Raw genomic sequence first — 21685 nt, forward strand, 5'->3', positions numbered from 1 at the left:
CAAGGTCCTTTGCTGTTGAAAAACCTCTGCCATAAGTATAATATCTGTATAGGGTCTTTCCTGTTTGATTCTTGGAGCTGAGGAGTTAAGTACACTCTAGGATTTTGCAGTCCAAAGTGTGATCTGCAGCTCAGGATCAAGAGAAATTATATGATCTGGAAGCCTGTTAGAAACGCATAATCTCAAACTCTATGCTAGACCTATTGAATCAAAATCTACATTTTAATAAGATTCCCCAGAGGATTCAGGTTCATATGAAATGTTTGAGAACTAGTATTTTAAGCTACAATTTGCCTTGTTATATGATTTAACCATTCTTTTTCTCTTTTATTTTTTTTCTGTCAGCAAACACAGAATTTAATTTTTCTGAACAATTTGTCTTGTGTAATTTGTGTGAGAGAAACACATCAGCATTTATAAAGTTTAAATAAAGGCCCAGTGAAAAATTTTGTAATGGTTGTATTATCGCTGTAGGGAAGTTTAAGAAAACTTATAACTCAGCAAATGGTGGAAATATTCAGCTTGTCCTCCTTCTAACCTTTTAGGTTAAGCTTTGAAGATAAAGATGTTTCAAAGAAAGTAGAAATAATGAATGAAGTATCAGAAATAGAGGATAAAGTCTCAGAAGGACTACAAGAAAGGAAACAGTCAGGAACATCTCAAAAAAGAATACAAGACTCAGAATATGAAAATCAACCACAAGCTAGGAAGAGTTTTTCAACGTTGTTTTTAGAAACTGTAAAAAGAAAAAGTGAATCCAGGTAAGTTATTAAGAAATGATCCACATTTTTCTTTTACATTCTTTGAATAGTACCTAAGGATTCTTAATGACATTTAACCAGAAGTTAATCTTAATTGACATAATTTTTAATTGAAATTATGTTTAACCCATAAAGAGAGTGAATTTCTTACCAGTAATCTAACCCCAAAGCTATCATTTAATGGGTTCTAAATTAAATGTAAAAGAAAATATGTTTCTTCAGCTTTTATTACTTCTGTTCATCAACACTTTCTAGTATATATGATATCAAAAAATAAAGGCAATATTTAGAAGTAAATTTGTCAAGGTACCTATGTGTCATTGTTAGTGTTTTAAATATTTTTTTCTATTTCTTTTAAGTATGTTAGTAAAATGGTAGTCCTAAAATAAGTTTTAATCGATTCTTGCCTAGTTAAAAACCTTCAGTAGTTCCACAGTGTCCATTCAGTGATTTTAACTGGCTGCATATAGAGTTAACTGGAATTGACAGCAGCTAGGGTTGAGAACCGGTGGTCTACAGAATAAGTTTCAATGTTGTCAACTGGTATTTGGGCTTTCCCAGTGGCTCAGACAGTAAAGAATTTGCTTGCAGTGCAGGAACTCGGGTTCAGTCTGGAAGATCTCCTGGAGAAGGGAATGGCAGCCCACTCCAGTATTGTTCCCTGGAGAATTCCATGGACAGAAGAGCCTGGCAGGCTACGGTCCATGGAGTCACAGGGAGTCGGACACAACTGAGCGACTATTGCTTTCACTTTATAGCTGATATTTAAGGCCTTCACTCTCACTAGTGAATTGTTTCTGTCATATGTATTTGCAGTTGTCCTGGCTTTGGCACACCCTTTCCCCTTGTCATATGCCAATTTATATTTTCTTCTAAAAGTTTCACTCCAATGTATAATTTCTTAACCTTGTATTACAGTTTAACTATTTTATGTATGTCTTTCTTAGTAGATTAAGACATAAGCCCATCTTTCTGGGAGTTTAGTTTCTTTTGTATTTTCTATGACATTTGTCAGAGTGCTCGCAAATCTATTAGGAAAGTTTTATAAAAACATTGAATGAATGAAATTCCTCTTTGGTTCAGTCTCTGTTCCATAGTTGACTCCTTCCTCCTTCCACCTCTATACTCTTGATCCTTCTCTCCCATCTCTCTTTCTCTTTCTGTATGGGGTGTGTGTGTGTGTGTACACATAGGTACATATGGCATTTTTACCCCTGTGTGCATATTGTCCCTGCTATCTGATACAAATATGTTACATTTATGGACTAATTATATGTGTCCAAAAGAGTAATTATTTTTTAATGTGTCAGTTTTTTGATAAACTACTTATAGTTTGTTTAATTGCTATAACCAGATGTAACTGTTGACTATTCCTCATATTTTCTTGCTTCTTTGTTTTGCTTATGCTTTTCCTTGTGATTCTTTCTTACATGTCCTCAGATCCAACTCAAATAGCATTTTTCCACTGAGCCAGAACTCATCTTTCTGTATTCTGAATTTTAATATTTAATTAAAATTGTATCTTTAATTTGGGCTGCTAAATAGACCAGCATAGTCTGGATGGCTTATAAGCAACAGAAATTTATTTCACAATGCTAGCGGCTGAGAAGTCCAAGATCAAGGCTCAAGTAGTTTCAGTGTCTGGTGAGACCTGCTTCCTGGTTCATGATGGCTAGCTTACTGCTATAACCTCAAATGGTAGAAGGGAGTGAGGGAGTTTTCTGGGGTTTCTCTTATAAAGGTGCTAATTCCATTCATAAGCCACTGCACCCTAATTACCTAATCACTACCTAAAGACCCCACCCTAAAATACCATCATATTGGGGATTAGGTTTTAATTAATTTCAGAGGGATATAAACATTTGATCTGTAGTAAGTGTGAAGGTGGTTTCCGAAGGATATCTTTGGTTTGAATAACCTTAAAGTTACGAAAGTCTCTTGAAGTAGAATAAAGGAGGGATATAGAGAGTTCTTATTAGCTGGTTTGGGAAAACTTTTATTTTTAAATACATAGCATTATTTTTTGTTTTTCTGGCTGCCTGGCATGTGGGATCCTAGTTCCCTGTCCAGGAATTGAACCTATGTCCCCTGCAGAGGGAGTGCAGAGTTCTAACCACTGGACCTCCAAGAAGTCCTAGGATTACTTCTTTAATGTTGGAATTAATAGATATTGCAGGTAATATTTGTTGTTCTTTAGTCCCTAAATTGTGTCCACTCTTGTGACCCCAAAAACTATAGCCCACCAGACTCCTTTGTCCACATAATTTCCCTGGCAAGAATGCTGGAGTGGATTGCCATTTTCTTCTCCAGGGGATCGTACCCTCTCCTGCATTGGCAGGCAGAGTCTTTACTACTGAACCACCTGGGAAGCCCTACAGATAATACACAATAAAGCAAATTAAACATATTTCTATCAGATTGGCTAATTAAGTGCTGAAAAATAATATTTGTTTAAATATGATCTTCTATTTATATATTGTGTAGTCTTCTATTTATACTTTTTTTATTAGATTTTCTAGATTTTTCTAATTATATAAACTAGTAAGACTCTGCCTATTAGAAGATATATTTCTTAGCATATATATGTATATGTTTTTTATATTGAAAGATTTATAAAGTGTTTGAGATTAGAGAAGTATAAAAGGCATTTTCATCTCATAATCTTTTTATAAAGGGAAAAAATATAGACATGATAATCGTTTTGCCATTCTAGCTTTTCTTCTATTGTGTATGGAAATAGTTAAGCATCCTTTCTCAAGTGAAAAAGGCAGAAAAAGGAGTACATGTACTGCCTTCGGAATTTGGATGTTTGCCCCTTTTTTTTTGCATATTTCACTCTAGGATATGGTTTGCTCAAGGTTGTTGTCATAAAGAGGAAGGAAATGCAAAATTATTCCATCACATTAAACATGTACGAAAATGTGTGTGAATTTTCAAACTTGGAATGAATTTTTATGTAATATAATTTAGTCTATAATTTAGTAGTGTTTTCTTAAATTGTTAAACTAGAAGGTGTCTCAGAAATATCTTGTTTTGGATGTTAAGAAATTCATGCCCATGAGATATCTATAAAAACAAAATATAATTTAACATTATAATAATGGCATGCATTTTTATACTGTAAATGAGTATATCTGGGCAGTATTTATACATCTCTGGGTTTCATCTGTTTAATATTTCTAATGAATGGGGAACCGGAAATTAGTTGATGAAGTCTATAGAGATGCTTCCAGCTTTAAATTTCTGTGACCCCATCAATGTTATAAATGAGTATGCTCAGATATTATAGAAATGTAAAAGGAGGGAAAGATTTTTAAAGTATAAGGAAAAATTGAAGAGACGTGTCAACTGCTCTTTAAAGCAAAGATATAAGCTTTATATTTTTGAGCTATTATTTATTGTAACATTCTGTTTTAGTTCTGTTGTTAGGCATATAGCAACTGTTCCACCTCATTTATCTTCTGCAAATAATATGAAGTTATTGGAAGATGAATTTATAATTGATGAATCAGATAAAAGTTTTGTCAGTCAACCTTGGATTACTATACCAAGAAAGACTGGGCCTCTGAAGCAGCACACAGTATCCCCTGCTGAGAGCACTGTCCTTCAGAGGAAGAAGTCAAGAGAAAAACATGACAGTGTGTCCTCTGTGGCTTTGACAAGTAACAAGCATCCTGGCAAAGCTCACCCAGTAGAGAAATCTCAGCCCTCTGAACAAAAAATACTGGGTGGGAGTTGTGCTTTGTCAGATGATGTAGAAAATAATTATAAATCTACAAAATATGAAATACATTCTGAGAATGCAAAAAAATCATCTGGAGGCAAAAGGACTATAAAACAAAACCAGAGAACAAAATCTAAGGCCAATGTACCTGAAGAAGAAGTTGATGTGAGGCAATCTAAAGATACAAATATAAATATATCACATACTGTCCAAGACAAGTTACAAAGAAATTCAGACAAAAATATGGAAGAGGGTGAAGAGATAAGCGTTAACATTTCCAACAATCAGTTGCTTTCTGTGGGTAAGTGTTTATATTAAATGTAACTGTGAATATTAACCCACCACTTTGCTTTTTATAATATTCCTATTTAGCTTTAGGAAGTAGGCATTAAATCTATACAAAGCCTCAAAAGCCTGCAGGCTGTTTTCTAGACTATCTATTTTATATTGTACTTCAGCTCCAGGTCACTTGATTTTGGGGTAGCTTCTAAGATTATAGCATATGTAAAGGGAGAAGTAAAAGGCAAATGCTTAGTAAACCAGGTAGTTAAACAGAACACAAATAAGACAGCATCATATATTCTTGAGGCTTATTAAAATATAAATTTGGATAAGAAATCAGCTAGTGGGGCTAGTTCTTGAAAATAAAAATTAATACTACTCTGTTCAATTATTTACTCATTTATCTAAAAATTATTGAATGTCAGACACTGTATTAGGCTCTGAACTTACAAAGATTGCTAATAAATAATTTTCATCATTAAAAAAGATCCATCTGGTAATGTCTGTAGACTAACATAAATATACATACATCCACGGGATGATATTGGAAGCACAGAGAATAATCAACTAATAATCTCAAAAAACTTTTTATTTTGGGACAGTATATCATTTATTATACAAACTGGGACACATGAAAATGGGAGAGGATATCATGACAGTAAGCATAAACTTGGATTGTCCCAGTGAAACCTGAAATATAACCACTCTCTTTATGTCATCTCTCTGTATAGTAATTGAGGTTTATAATGGTGACAGTATCATGAAGAAAAGATCAACTTGTGCTTTTCTGTATCACTTTTTAAAATTGAAGTATAGTTGACTTACAATGTTGTGTTAGTTTTAGGTGTATGGCAAACTGAATCAGTCACACACACACACACACACACACACATTCTTATTCAAGTTCTTTTCTCTTACAGATTATTATAAGATACTCAGTATAGTTCCTTGTACAGTATAGAAGGTCTTTATTGGTTGTCTGTTTCATTTATAGTAGTGTGTATATGTTAATCCCAAATTCCTAATTTACCTCCATCCCCTATTTGTATCTTTTTTATTTTTTCTGATATCCACAGTAAGGGATATCATATGATATTTGTTTTTCTCTGTCTGGATTACATCACTAAGTATCAGATCAGAACAGATCAGATCAGTCGCACAGTCATGTCCAACTCTTTGCGACCTCATGAATCGCAGCACGCCAGGCCTCCCTGTCCATCACCAACTCCCAGAGTTCACTCAGACTCATGTCCATCGAGTTGGTGATGCCATCCAGCCATCTCATCCTCTGTTGTCCCCTTCTCCTCTTGCCCCGAGTCCCTCCCAGCATCAGAGTCGTTTCCAATGAGTCAACTCTTCACATGAGGTGGCCAAAGTACTGGAGTTTCAGCTTTAGCATCATTCCTTCCAAAGAAATCCCAGGGCTGATCTCCTTCAGAATGGACTGGTTGTATCTCCTTGCAGTCCAAGGGACTCTCAAGAGTCTTCTCCAACACCACAATTCAAAAGCATCAATTCTTCGGCGCTCAGCCTTCTTCACAGTCCAACTCTCACATCCATACATGACCACAGGAAAAACCATAGCCTTGACTAGACGAACCTTTCTTGGCAAAGTAATGTCTCTGCTTTTGAGTATGCTGTCTAGGTTGGTCATAACTTTCCTTCCAAGGAGTAAGCGTCTTTTAATTTCATGGCTGCAGTCACCATCTGCAGTGATTTTGGAGCCCAGAAAAATAAAGTCTGACACTGTTTCCACTGTTTCCCCATCTATTTCCCATGAAGTGGTGGGACCGGATGCCATGATCTTCGTTTTCTGAATGTTGAGCTTTAAGCCAACTTTTTCACTCTCCACTTGCACTTTCATCAAGAGGCTTTTGAGTTCCTCTTCACTTTCTGTCATAAGGGTGGTGTCATCTGCATATCTGAGGTTATTGATATTTCTCCCAGCAATCTTGATTCCAGCTTTTGTTTCTTCCAGTCCAGCGTTTCTCATGATGTACTCTGCATAGAAGTTAAATAAACAGGGTGACAATATACAGCCTTGACGTACTCCTTTTCCTATTTGGAACCAGTTTATTGTTCCATGTCCAGTTCTAACTGTTGCTTCCTGACCTGCATACAAATTTCTCAAGAGGCAGGTCAGGTGGTCTGGTATTCCCATCTCTTTCAGAATTTTCCACAGTTTATTGTGATGCACACAGTCAAAGGCTTTGACATAGTCAATAAAGCAGAAATAGATGTTTTTCTGGAACTCTCTTGCTTTTTCCATGATCCAGTGGATGTTGGCAATTAGATCTCTGGTTCCTCTGCCTTTTCTAAAACCAGCTTGAACATCAGGAAGTTCACAGTTCACATATTGCTGAAGCCTGGCTTGGAGAATTTTGAGCATAACTTTACTAGAGTGTGAGATGAGTGCAATTGTGTGGTAGTTTGAGCATTCTTTGGCATTGCCTTTCTTTGGGATTGGAGTGAAAACTGACCTTTTCCAGTCCTGTGGCCACTGCTGAGTTTCACTAAGTATGCTAATCTCTAAATCCATCCATGTTGCTGCACATGGCCTAATTTTATTCTTTTTTATGGATGAGTATAATTCCATTGTGTGTGTGTGTGTGTATTGTGTATGTATGTATGTATGTATGTATATAATTACCACACCTTCTTTATCCATTCATCTATGGATGGACATTTAGTTTACTTCCACGTCTTGGTAAGTAGTGCTGCAATGAACATTGAGGTGCATATATCTTTTTGAATTATGTTTTTCTCCAGATCCATGACCAGGAGTGGGTTTGCAGATCATATGTTAATGCTATTGTTAGTTTTTTTTTTAATTTTTTTAATTGAAGGAAAATTACTTTACAGAATTTTGTGTTTTTTTGTCATATATCAACAAGAATCAGCCATAGGTACACCCGTGTCCCCTCCCTCCTGAACCTACCTCCTATCTCCCTCTGCATCCCACCTTTCACATCCTAGCCTGTCACAGAGCCCCTGTTTGAGTTCCCTGAGTCATACAGCAAATTCCCATTGGCTGTCTATTTTACATATGGTATTTTAAATTTCCATGTGACTCTCTCCATACATCTCCCCTTCTCCCTCATCCTGTCCCCCCATGTCCGTAGGTCTGTTCTCTGTGTCTGTTTCTCCATTGCTGCCCTGAAAATAAATTCGTCAGTGCCATCTTTTTAGATTCCAAATGTATGTGTCAGTATACGATATTTATATTTCTCTCCCTGACTTAACTGCACTCTGTATGATAGGCTGTAGGTTCGTATACCTCATTAGAACTGACTCAAATGTGTTCCTTTTTATGGCTGAGTAGTATTCTATTGTATATGTACCACAACTTTATCCATTCATCTGTCGATGGACATCTAGGTTGCTTCCATGTTCTAGCTACTGTAAATAGTGCTGCAGTGAACATTGGGTTACATGTGTCTTTTTCAGTTTTGGTTTCCTCAGGTTGTATGCCTAGGAGTAGGATTGCTGGGTCATATGGTAGTTTTATTCCTAGCTTTTTAAGGAATCTCCATGTCTTCTGGAGTGGCTTTTATCAGTTTACATTCCCACCAGCAATGCAGGAGTGTTCCCTTTTCTCCACACCCTCTCCAGCATTTATTGTTTGTAGACTTTTTGATGATGGCCATTCTGACTGGTCTGAGATGGTATCTCATTGTAGTTTTGATTTGCATATCTCTAATAATGAGTGATGTTGAACATCTTTTCATGTGCTTGTTAGCCATCTGTATGTCATCTTTGGAGAAATGTCTCTTCAAGTCCCTTTCCCACTTTTTGATTGGGTTGTTTGTTTTTCTGGTATTGAATTGTATGAGCTGCTTGTATATTTTGGAAATTAATTCTTTGTGAGTTTTTCCCTTTGCTATTATTTTCTCCCATTCTGAGGGTTGTCTTTTCACCCTGCTTATAGTTTTCTTTGCTATGCAAAAGCTTTGAAGTTTAATTAGGTCCTACTTGTTTATTTTTGTTTTTATTTCCATTACTCTAGGAGGTGGGGCTTCCCTTGTGCTGGTAAAGAATCCACCTGCAATGTGGGAGACCTGGGTTTAATCCCTGTGTTGGGAAGCTCCCCTGGAGAAAGGAAAGGCTACGCACTCCAGTATTCTGGCCTGGAGAATTCCATGGACTGTATAGGCCCATGGGGTTGCAAAGAGCTGGACACAACTGAGCGACTTGCACTGCACTCACTAGGCAATGGTCATAGAAGATCTTGCTTTGATTTATGTCATCGAGTGTTTTACCTATGTTTTCCTCTAAGAGTTTTACAGTTTCTGGTCTTAAATTTAGGTCTTTAAGCCATTTTGAGTTTATCTTTGTGTATGGCATCAGGTAGTTTTCTAATTTTTCATTCGTTTGCATGTAGCTGTCCAGTTTTCCCAGCACCATGTATTCAAGAGGCTATCTTTGCCCCATATTTTATTCTTGTCTCCTTTGTCAAAAAGAAGGTACCCATAGGTGCATGGGTTAATCTCTGGTTTCTCTATCTTGTTCCATTGGTCTGTATTTCTGTTTTTGTGCCAGTACCATACTGTCTTGATGACTATAGCTTTGTCGTGTAATCTGAAGTCAGGAAGGTTGCTTGCTCCAGCTCCATTCTTCTTTCTCAAGACTGCTTTGGCTCTTTGGGATCTTTTGTGTTTCCATATGAATTGTGAAATTTTTTGTTCTAGTTCTGTGAAAAATGCCATTGGTAATTTGACAGGGATCGCATTGCATCTGTAGATTGCATTTAGTAGTATAGTCATTTTCACAATATTGATTCTTCCTACACAGGAGCATGGAATATCTCTTCATCTGTTATGATGTCTTTGATTTATTCATCAGTGTCATAATTTTCCGTATACAGGTTTAGTTTCCTTATGTAGGTTTATTCCTAAATATTTTATTCTTTTAGTTGCAATGGTGAAAGGGATTGATTCCTTAATTTCTCTTTCTGATTTTTCATTGTTAGTGTATAGGAATGCAAGTGATTTCTGTGTTTTGACCTTAGATCCCATGACTTTGCTGAATTCACTGATTAGCTCTAGTAATTTTCTGATTTTAAGCAGTTTCTTTTGGGTTTTATATGTATAGTATCATGTCATCTCTAAACAGTGAGAGTTTTACTTCTTCTTTTCCAGTCTGTACTCCTTTTATTTCTTTTCTTCTCTGATTGCCATGGCTATGACTTCCAAAACGATGTTGAATAATAGTGGTGGGAGTGGACACCCTTGTTTTGTTCCTGATCTTAGAGAGAATGCTTTTAGTTTTTCACCATTGAAAATAGTTTGCTGTGGGCTTTTCTTATATGGCCTTTACTATGTTTAGGTAGCTTTCTTCTATGCCCTTTTTTTGAAGCGTTTTTATCATAAATGGATGCTGAATTTTGTTGAAGGCTTTTTCTGCATCTATTGAGATGATCATATGGTTTTTATCTTTGAGTTTGTTAATATGGTGTATCATGATTGATTTGCATATAATGAAGAATCCTTGCATCCCTGGAATAAACCCAACTTGATCATAGTATATGGGTTTTTTAATGTGTTGTTGAATTCTGTTTGCTTGAATTTTGTTGAGGATTTTTGCATCTATGTTCATTAGTGATAATTGGCCTATAATTTTCTTTTTTCATGTTGTCTTTGCCTGGTTTTGGTATCAGGGTGATTGTGATCTTGTCGAATGAGTTTAGAAATGTTCCTTCCTCTGCAGTTTTTTAAAAGAGTTTTAGAAAAATAAGCATTAGCTCTTCTCTAAATGTTTGATAGAATTCCCCTGTGAAGCTGTCTGGTTTTTGGGAGATTTTTGATCACAGTTTTGATTTCAGTGTTTGTAACTGTGTTGTTTATCATTTCTATTTCTTCCTGGTTCAGTCCTGGGAGATTGACCTTTCCTAAGAATCTGTCCATTTCCTCTAGGTTGTCCATTTTATTAGCATATAGTTACTCATAATATTCTCTTATGATTCTTTGTATTTCGGTGTTATCTGTTGTAACCTCTCCTTTTTCATTTCTAATTTTATTGATTTGACTTTTCTTCCTTTTTTGCTTGATGAGTCTAGCTAGTGGTTTGTCAGTTTTGTTTAACTTCTCAAAGAACCAGCTCTTAGTTTTATTGATCTTTGCTATTGTTTCCTTCATTTCTTTTTCATTTATTTCTGCTCACGTCTTTATGATCCCTTTCCTTCTGTTGACTTAGGGGGTTTTTTGTTTTTCTTTTTCCAGCTGCTTTAGAAATAGAATTAGGTTGTCTATTCAGTACTTTTGTTGTTTCTTGAGGTATGATTGTATCGCTATAAACTTCCCTCTTAGAACTGCTTTTGCTGAATCCCATAGATTTTGAGTTGTCATGTTTTCATTGTCATTTGTTTCTGCTGCTGCTGCTCCTAAGTCGCTTCAGTCATGTCCGACTCTGTGCGACCCCATAGACGGCAGCCCACCAGGCTCCCCCATCCCTGGGATTCCCCAGACAAGAACACTGGAGTGGATTGCCATTGCCTTCTCCAGTGCATTTGTTTCTAGTAATCTTTTGATTCCCTTTCTTATTTTCAGTAACCTCTTTATTATTTATTAATGTCTTGTTTAATCTCCATGAGTTTGTGTTTTTTGCAGTTTTTTTCCTATAGTTGATATCTAGTCTCATACCTTTGTGGTCAGAGAACATACTTGATACAATTTCAATTTTCTTAAATTTACCGAGGCTTGATTTGTGGCCCAATATGTGATCTGTCCTGGAGAATGTTCCACATGTACTTGAAAAGTGTATTATTCTGCATTTGGATGGAAAGTCCTGAAGATATCAATGAGGTTCATTTGGTCTAATGTTTCATTTAAGGTTTGTGTTTCCTTCTTGATTCTCTGTTTTGATGATCTGTCTGTTGGTGTAAGTGGGTTTTTAAAGTCCCCTACTATCGTGTTACTGTCGATTTCCCCTTATGCCTGTTAGTGTTTGCCTTATGTATTGAGGTGCTCCTATGTTGGGTGCCTAAGTATTTACAATTGTTATATCTTCTTCTTGGATTGATCCCTTGATCAGTCTGTAGTGTCCTTCTTTGTCTCTGATAATATTCTTTAGTTTAAAGTCTTATTTTGTCTGAAATAAGGATGGCCACTCTGGCTTTCTTTTCGTTTCTATTTGCATGGAATATCTTTCTCCATCCTTTGACTTTCAGTCTGTATGTTTCTCTAGGTCTGAAATGATCTGTAGGCAGCATATATATATATGGATCTTTTTTTTATGTCCATTCAGTCAGTCTGTATCTTTTGGGTGGTACATGTAATCCATTTACATTTAAGGTAATATATGATACATATGTATAATATGTATGATACATATATTTAGTGATACATATGTTCCTGTAGGCATTTTCTTGATTGTTTTGGGTTTGTTTTGTAGGTCTTTCCATTCTCTTGTGTTTACTGACTATGCAAGTCCCGTTAGTATTTGTTGCAAGTCTGGTTTGGTGGTGCTGAATTCTCTTCTGCTTGTCTGTGAAGCTTTTGATTTCTCTATCAATTTTGAATGAGATCTTTGTGGGATATAGTAATCTTGGTGGTAGATTTTTTCTCTTTCAGTACTTTAAATATATTCTGCCTTTACCTTCTGGCCTGTAGAGTTTCTGTTGGAAGATCTGCTGTTAATTGTATGGGTTTTCTCTTGTATGTTACTTGGTACTTTTCCCTTGCTGCTTTTAATATTCTTTCTTTGTACTTAATCTCAGTTAGCTTGATTAATATATGTCTCACTGTTTTTCTCCTGTAAGGGACTCTCTGCACTTCTTGGACTGATTGACTATTTCCTTTCCTATATTGGGAAAGTTTTCAGCTCTCAGTTCAGTCGCTCAGTCGTGTCTGACTCTTTTCGACCTGACTGCAGCATGCCAGGCTTCCCTGTCCATTACCAACTCCCAGAGCCTGCTCAAACTCATGTCCATCGAGTCGGTGATGCCATCCAGCCATCTCATCCTCTGTTGTCCCCTTTTCCTCCTGCCTTCAATCTTTCCCAGCATCAGGATCTTTTCCAGTGAGTCAGTTTTTCACATCAGGTGGTGAAAGTAATGGAGCTTCAGCATCAGTCCTTCCAATAAACACCCAGGACTAATCTCCTTTAGGATGGTCTGGTTGGATCTCCTCACAGTCCAAGGGACTCTCAAGAGTCATCTCCAGCACCACAGTTCAAAAGCATCAATTCTTTGGTGCTCAGCTTTCTTTATGTTCTCACATCCATACATGACCACTGTAAAAACCATGGCTTTGACTAGATGGACCTTTGTCAGCAAAGTAATGTCTCAGCTTTTTAATATGCTGTCTAGGTTGGTCATAGCTTTTCTTCCAAGGAGCAAGTGTCTTTTAATTTCATGGCTGCAGTCACCACCTGTAGTGATTTTGGAGCCCAAGAAAAGAAAGTCTGTCACTGTTTCCATTGTTTCCCCATTTATTTTCCATTAAGTGATGGGACTGTGAAGTGATGGGACCAGATGACATGATCTTCATTTTTTGAATGTTGAATTTTAAGTCAGCTTTTTCACTCCTAAGTTCCTCTTTTGCTTTCTGTTTAAATAAGCTAAGAAAGGTGACAATTAACAGCTTTGATGTACTCCTTTCCCAATTTGGAACCAGTCCATTGGTCCATGTCTGATTTTACTTCTTAACTGCATACTATGCTGTTAGGCAGTTATACTACTACTTATATAACTTTAGTGTAACTTAAGTTATACTACTTAACTGTTATTTCTTAACCTGCATACTATAATTTTTTCAAAAATTTTCTCAGTGCCTTCTTTTATTTCTTCTTCTTCTGTGACCCCTGTAACTCGAAAATTGGTGCGTTTACTATTGTCCTAAAGGTCTCTGATGATATCCTCAATTCTTTTCATGCCTTTCCCTTTATTTTGCACTTCAGCAGTTATTTGCACCATTCTATCCTCTAGCTCACTTATCCGTTCCTCTGCCTCAGTTATTCTATTGGTTCCTTCTAGAGGAAGGTATTTTTAATTTCAGTAATTGTGTTATTCATCCACTTGCTTATTCTTTACTTCTATGTCCTGGGTGATTGTATTAACTGTGTTAAATGTTTCTTATGTTTTCTCCATTCTATTTTCAAGTCTTGAGAGCATCTTTGCTATCATTATTTTGAATTCTCTTTCAAGGAGATTGCTTATTTCTTCTTTATTTGATGGTGTGCGTTTCTGCCTTGCTGTTTCATTTGTGCTGTATTCTCTGTCTTTTTGCCATTTTATTTTTCTAACTTGCTTCACTGAGGTCTCTTTTTCCCAGGCCTTAGGATTGTATTAACTTCTTCCTTTTGTTTTCTGCCCTTAGAGGGAAGTGTTGGTTGGGGTTTTGTGTTGATTTCTTGTTAGGGGTGACCTGTGCCTGTGTTCTAGTTGGAGAAGATCAAGTGGATCAAGCAGGTAATTACAGAGATAATGGGACATATACACGTACTTCCACATATACAGTTACAACCAGTGTTCTAAAGAAAAGAGTACAGGAGATTGAGTTGGTGAACAAGGAAAGTCAAAAGTGATATCAACCAATTAAAAGCAGAACTAGGTAATGCTCACTCTGGAAAACTGCATGAGCAGAGGGCCAACTGGGGAATATAACAAAGAGAGCTCAGCAATTTCACCTACTTGGTGAAAAAAGAAAGAGTGAAGGAAAACAGGGAGAAGGAAAAAAGACAAAAAAAGAGGAGAAGGGAAGCAAAAGAGAAAAGGAGGGGGTCGAAAAGAAGTCAAAGAACAACAGAAAAAACAGAAAAGCAAAGATCAATAGACATATGTGGAGAAGATTTATATGTATATTTAGAAATAGATATGGCCAGTAAGAACTATAGGAAAAGCAGTTAAATATATAAAAAACAAAATGAAAAAACTCATTAAAAAAGAGGGTGAAAAAGAGAAAAAAAAATCTTAAAATGATTTATTTATTTATTTTTGACTAGAAAAGTAAAGAGGAAAGCTCCATAGCACCATAGAAGGCTAATGTGAAGGTAGAAATATGTAGGGGGAATAAACAGTGTGATTTATAAGAAAAATAAAGGTTCTCAAGGTCGTAGTGCTGTTTGGTTGTGGAGTCTACCCCTGTGGATGGGATTGGGTTAGTGTCCTGTGATGTTTTCCTGGTTAGGGGAGCTTGTGCCTGTGTTCTGGTTGATGGAACCGGATCTCATCTCTGAAGGGAAGTGCAGTGTAGATTAGTAGGTTTTGGAGCGTCTATGGGTTCAGTATGCCTTTGGGCAGTCCTTCTGGCTTTGGCAGTGTTGTGTGTGTGTTAGTTGCTCAGTCATGCCTGACTCTTTGCGACTCCATGGACTGCAGCCCACCAGGCTCCTCTTGTTTATGGGATTTTCCAGGCAAGGATACTGGAGTGGGTTGCCATTTCCTTGTCCAGGAGAGTTTCCTGACCCAGGGGTAGAACCCAGGTCTCCTGCACTGCAGGCAGATTCTTTACCGACTGAGCTATGAGGGAAGTGTTAGACGTGTCTATTTCTGCAGGCACTCAGGATATCTTCACTTCCACCAGTCCCCTGCTTATCTTTGGGATCATTCTCCTGTCCTGCCCTGCACTGCTGGCCAAAGCTTGCTAGGTAGGCGCTTGCGTGGATCTTTTCTTGTGCCCTCTGTGTCACAGAGACTTGTGTGGGCTTCCCTCAGCCCTCTGAGCCCAACCTCTGTGTCATGGGGCTTGTGTGCCCTCGTCTTGGTTCCCAAGGCCCTCCCTCTGTGTTGCCGGGCTTGTGCACACCTGTTTTAGCCCCCTGGCTTGCCCTTTCCTTCACAGGGCTTGTGTGCCCTTATCTTGGCTCTCCGGTCCACCCTCTGCATTGAGGGGTTTGTGTGCACTTCTCTCAGCTTCTGGGGCCCTCGTGCTGCATTGCAGGGCTAGTGTGGAACTTGTTCTAGCTCCCCCTGCCCACTCTCTGCATTGTGGGGTTTGTGTGCACTTGCTTCTTGTGCAAAGCCCTCTGTTACAGGGCTTATCCTATTGTTAGTTTTTAAAGGAACTACCATATTGTACTCTACAGTGGGTGCACCAGTTTACATTCCCAGAAGCAGTGTAGGAGGGTTCTTTTTCCTTTACTTCCTCTCCATCATTTATTATTTGTATACCTTTGATGATGGCCCTTCTGACCGGTATGAGGTGATACTTTTTTGTAGTTTTGATTTGCATTTCTCAAATAATTAGCAATATTGAACATCCTCTTATGTGTCTATTGGCCATCTGTATGTCTTCTTGGAGAAATGTCTATTTAGATCTTATGCCCATTTTTCTTTTGGGTGTTTCTGTTTTTTTCTTATATTGAGCTATGAGCTATTTGTATATTTTGGACATGAATCTCTTATTGGTCACTTCATTTGCAAATATTTCCTTCCCTTCTGTGAGTTGTCTTTTTCATTTTGTATATGTCTTCCCTTTTACTGTGCAAAATCATTTAAGTTTAATTAGGTCATGTTTGTTTATTTTTGTTTTTATTTTCATTACCCTAGGAGGTGAATCCAAAAAGATCCTGCTGTAATTTTTGTGAAAGAGTGTCCTGCCTGTGTTTTCCTCTAGCAGTTTTACAGTATCTGGTCTTACATTTAGATCTGTAATCTACTTTAAGTTTATTTTTGTGTGTAGTGTTAGAGAAAGAGAAAGTTCTAATTTCATTCTTTTACGTGTGGCTGTCCAGTTTTCCCAGCACCACTTATTCAAGAGAGTGCCTTTTTTTTTTTATACTGTATATTCTTGTCTCCTTTGTTGTACATTAATTGACCATACGTGCATGGGTTTATTTCTAGAATTTCTATCTCGATCCATTGGTCTGTATGTCTGTTTTTGTTTCAGTACCATACTGTTTTGATTGCTGTAGCTTTGTAGTATAGTCTGAAGTCAGGGTAACTGATTCCTCCAGCTCCGTTTTTCTTTTTCAAGATTGTTTTGCCTAGTCACAGTCCTCTGTGTTTCCATGCAAATTTAAAGTGTTTTTGTTCTAGTTCTGCAAAAAATGCCATTGGTGATTTAATAGGGATTGTATTGAATCTGTAGATTGCTTGGGTATGATAGTCATTGTGAGAAATCTGATTTTTCCATTTCAAGAGCATGATATATCTTTCCATCTGTTTGTGCCATCTTTGATTTCTTTTGTGAGCATCTTATAGTTTTGGAGTACAGGTCTTCTGCCTCCTTAAGTGGTTTAAGTATTTTATATTTGATGCTGTGGTGAATGGGATTGTCCTTAATTTCACTTTCTAATCTTTTGTTGTTAGTGTATAGAAATGTAGCAGATTTGTATGTTAATTTTGTATCCCGCAAATTTTGTTTTTCACTGAAGACTTCTCATAATTTTCCAGTAGCATCTTTAGGATTTTCTGTGTGTATTAGGTTGGTGCAAACATAATCGCATTTTTGGACTGAATTTGAAATCGTTACAGCAAGCCTCAAACACATCTTTATTAATCAAAATAGGAATCATTACAGTCAGTTCTTTTTTGCCAGTGAGTAATAAGTTTTATTCCTGTAGCTTAAAAATCCATGCTTTCGCAAGAGGCTTTGTTGCCTAGATGAATATAGGATGTGTTTCAGACCTGAGGCGTTTGGTTTGAAGAGCTTGATTTTCATTGAGCATTTTTCTGGTGATTTTTCCAGTTATCCCTGATAATTCTGTGTATTGTTTTTTTTTTTTTTTGGAGGGGGGTTGAGGGGAAATGAGATGTGTCTAGTTTTTAAACCTAACATCTACTTTTGGGGACTTGCCTGCATCTCTGGGATTTGAATGAGGGTTGTGTCCCGTTTTACTCTCTTTTAAGTTTACATTTAACATGTTTCTCTTCTCTGCTCCCTTTGCCCACTGGGGACTCCTCTTTGGCTCCTTAAAATTTGCTGCTTAGAGTGAAAGTTCAGTGGTAGTTGATCATGCTGCAAGTTCTTTCTGGACCTCTGGCAAAGGGAGTGATCAATGAAGGCCACTGCTCTCTTGGGATCTGTAAGACTGGGTGTTTTTGGTATGTGCTATCCACAGCCCTCTGCTTTTATCAGAATACTTTGCCAGTGCACTGATCTCTTTGGAGATAAGAATGCTAGCATGTTACCAAATGTTAACATTATTTTGCAGAAAATATAGTACCACGTCTGAATTAATTATTAATATTTAAAACATTTTATTCCTTAACTCCCTCATTTGCTTTGCTCACAGCTGCCTCAGTTCCTTTATTTGGCAGAATTCTACACATTTGTGTCACCCACTGCTGAGATTGTTTAGTCCCTGTATTTATATTGATTTTTGTTTCTGGTGGTAGCTTTTCCTGAAATGTGTGTAACAAGCAGGTGTTTTATGATAAAACTGTTACATGTAGTGCATACTCTGTGTGGAATTCAGAGGAAAACTCAGATTCAGTGAATGACAATGCCAAAAAATGCAAGTAACTACCATTTTTCAAATAACAGTGGTGCTATTTCTCTTTCGTAGCCTTTTAGACTTTTGTTGTCCTAAAATTCCATTTTATTGGGAAACCATTTTCCACCTGGTCTTTCTTGACAGGGGTTTTTTCTACTTTAAATGGTTTCCAAATAAAATTCTGTGTTTCAAGAAAGAAAAAAAAAATCAGTGCTTCAGGATTTGATGAACTCGTAGAAAGCATTTTCTTCCTCCTGCCGGTTGTGGAAGCTTTTTCCCTGCAAAAAGTTGTCGAGATGCTTGAAGAAGTGATATTTGGTTGGCAAGAGGTCAGGTGAATTTGGCAGATGAGGCAAAACTTTGTAGCCTAATTCATTCAACTTTTGAATTGTTAGTTGTGCAACGTGAGATCAGGCGTTGTTGTAGAGAAGCACTGGACCCTTTCTGTTAACTAATGCCAGCAGCAGGCATTGCAGTTTTCTGTTCATCTCATCAATTTGTTGAACATACTTCTCAGATGTATCAATTTTGTCAGGCTTCAGAAAGCTGTAGTGGATCAGATGGGCAGCAGACTACCAAACATGGACTGTGATCTTTTTTTTGGTACAAGTTTCACTTTGGGAAGTGCTTTGGAGCTTCCTGGTCCAGCCAATGAGCTGTTTGTTGCTGGTTGTTGTAGAAAATCTATTTTTCATCACATGTCACAATCTGATCGAGGAAGTTCATTATTGTGTAGAATAAGAGAAGACGACGCTTCAAAGCGTGATTTTTTTTTTTAAATGTTCAGTCAGCTTATGAGGCATCTGTTTATTGAGCTTTTGCATCTTTTCAATTTGCTTCAAATGTCAAATGATCGTAGAGTTGACACTGAGTTCTTCGGCAACTTCTCGTGTAGTTGTAAGAGAATCAGCTTCAATGATTGCTCTCAGTTGGTCATTGTCAGCTTCTGATGTCTGGCCACTGTGTTTCTCATCTTCAAGACTCTCATCTCCTTTGCTAGACTTCTTTTTTTGTTTTGTTTTTTTTTTTTTTTTTTTGCTAGACTTCTTGAGCCACCATCACACTGTATGTTCATTAGCAGGTCCTGAGCCAAATGTGTTGTGGATGTTGAGAGTAGTCTCTGGTGCTTTGCAACCCATTTTAAACTTGAATAAGAAAATTGCTTGAATTTGCTTTTTGTCTAACATCATTTCCATAGTCTATTTAAATAATATAATCAGCAACTAGTAATAAGTTGTTAGCAAAAAGACATAGAAATGTGCATTAAAATGATATATAACATAAATATGTTTATTTAAGACTATATTCTAATATCAAATAGCAAATTTCAACAATGCAAAAACCGCAGTTACTTTTGCACCACCATAATAGTATCTTGTCATCTGCAGACAGCGACAGTTTTATTTCTTCCTTTCCAGTTTGGACTTCTTTTGTTTCTTTTCCTTCTCTGATTGCTGTGGCTAAGACTTCCAAAACTTTTGAATAAAAGTGGTGAGAGTTGGTCTTAGAGGAAATGTTTTTAGCTTTTCACCATTCCTGGTCTTAGAGAATGTTTTCAGCTTTTCACCGTTGAGTATGATGTTACCTGTGGCTTTGTCATATGTGTCATATATGGCCTTTATTATGCTGAGGTATGTTCCCTTTGTGCCTGCTTTTTTGAAGAGTTTTGGTTATAAATGGATAAAGTGTATCACATTTTCCATAATAGAAAAGGTATTTCTTACAGAAAGAACTTTCTCCAGAATAGTTAATGGACTAGAAAACACTCACCAGATTTATTTGCACTTTATATGTGTGAAATACAGCTTAATCCTTGACAATCCTATCCAATAAGAGATAACACTCAAAAGAAGTTAAATATTAATCTTAAGATCTGTCTCAACCTAGAGCCCATATTTTTTGTTACATCAAAAAGTTTTGAAAAGGTGAAAATTTTTAATGCTTAAGTGGAATTGTTTTGTGCCTGAATTTTCTGTACTCTATTGCTAGTATAGAGGAAAGAGAGAGTATATTAAAAGCTCAATATTTATGCTAATCTTTTAAAAAAAATCCTCTTTAATATAGTTATCACTGGTAGCTCAGTGGTAAAGATTCGGCCTGGCAGTGCAGGAGACAAGGGTTCCATCCCTGGGGATCTTCCTGGTAAAGATTCGGCCTGGCAGTGCAGGAGACAAGGGTTCCATCCCTGGGCCAGGAAGATCCCCTGGAGGAGGGCATGACAAACCACTCCAGTATTCTTACCTGGGAAATCCCATGGACAGAGAAGCCTGGCGAGTTACAGTCCATGGGGTTGCAAAGAGTTGGACACGACTAAGCTCATGCATACACTCAGTTATTTTAGCTTTCTTTTTATATTGTCTATAACATAGACTTTATATTACCTGAAATAATAGTTGTCAGACTTCAGTTTTGCCTATATATGCCTTTGCATATTTGACAAGTTCTGCTTACAGTAGAAGGAAAATGACCTATTTAATGGATGTCTTATAAGTGTTAGACATGTACCATATCCTTTTTATTGGAATTATTCTTTATTTTTTTGTTTCCTTCAGTTTCTAATCAGCATTTGGTCATTTTAAGAAAACACTATATGGAGAATCTGACTAAACTGAGGATGATAGTTAACATTACAAGAAAGCATATTTCTTAAAACTAGTAGAATATGAATTCACAAAATTTGAAAGATGCATATTTATAATTTCTTAGTGAAAAACGTTGCATCAAGAAAGTGTACTTGCACGATACTCTTAAAAAAAAAGTTAAAAATGTTAAACCTGTATTGAGTACCTGCTATATTTTGTACACTAGTTTTAATGTATATAAAACTTGTATTTATCTAGATTGGTTAATTAATATAGCATTGTGCATTAATTTTCTTTTGCTCTCATAGCAACTTACTGTGTACTTAGTGGTTTAAAACAGCGCATATTATCTTCCCATTCTGTGAGTCAGGAGTCTGAAATGGATTTTACTGGGTCAAAATCCAGGTGTTTACAAGGTTTTTGTTCCTTTTTGGTTGTTCTAGAAGAGGATCTATTTCCTTGCTTTTTGTACCTTCCTGAAATCGCCTGCATTCCTTAAATTATGGCTGTCCTCTTACAGTCTCAAAACCAGCAATGCTAGCCTTCTCATTTTAATTGGAGTCAGCCAACTGGGATAATTCAGGATAATCTCCTTATTTTAAGGTTTATTACCTTAATCACGTCTCTAAACTTTCTTGCCATGTAATGTAACATTTTCACAGATTTTGTGATTAGGGCAGGTGAATCTTTAGGAAGTCATTATTCTACCAACCATATCGTTTTCAAAGACTAAAAATATGGAGATAATTCTAATTCTGAAAATAATTTTCCTTTGATTCACAAGGCACTTGACATAATTGTAATGCCTAAACTGATGACTTGGATTGAGCCAATTAACTTTTCTACTTTTGTTGTCCCACAGACTTCTCAAACTCAACATATTGAGAACTAAATTCCTCCCAACTTCTTCCTCTGCCAGTTTTCAGTATCTTCATAAACAGAGTCATAATAAGAAAGAAATC

At 36.8% G+C, this 21685-nt stretch overlaps 1 protein-coding gene across 6 annotated transcripts in view; it reads left to right on the forward strand.

Annotated features, from left to right (window-relative positions):
* The window catches only part of CENPC (centromere protein C), an 89810-nt gene that overhangs the window by 20787 nt on the left and 47338 nt on the right, over positions 1–21685 (forward strand). For all 6 annotated transcript variants that reach the window (XM_086405587.1, XM_086405589.1, XM_086405592.1 and 3 more), the window contains exons 7-8: positions 546–761; positions 4179–4786. In XM_086405587.1, coding sequence (XP_086261713.1) covers positions 546–761; positions 4179–4786 — 824 coding nt within the window. The remainder of the gene's footprint in view (positions 1–545; positions 762–4178; positions 4787–21685) is intronic.

This window comes from Bos grunniens, chromosome 6, assembly GCF_055505025.1.
Source record: "Bos grunniens cultivar Pamir isolate PY7600 chromosome 6, Bosgru_T2T1.0, whole genome shotgun sequence".
Taxonomy (NCBI): Eukaryota; Metazoa; Chordata; class Mammalia; order Artiodactyla; family Bovidae; genus Bos; species Bos grunniens.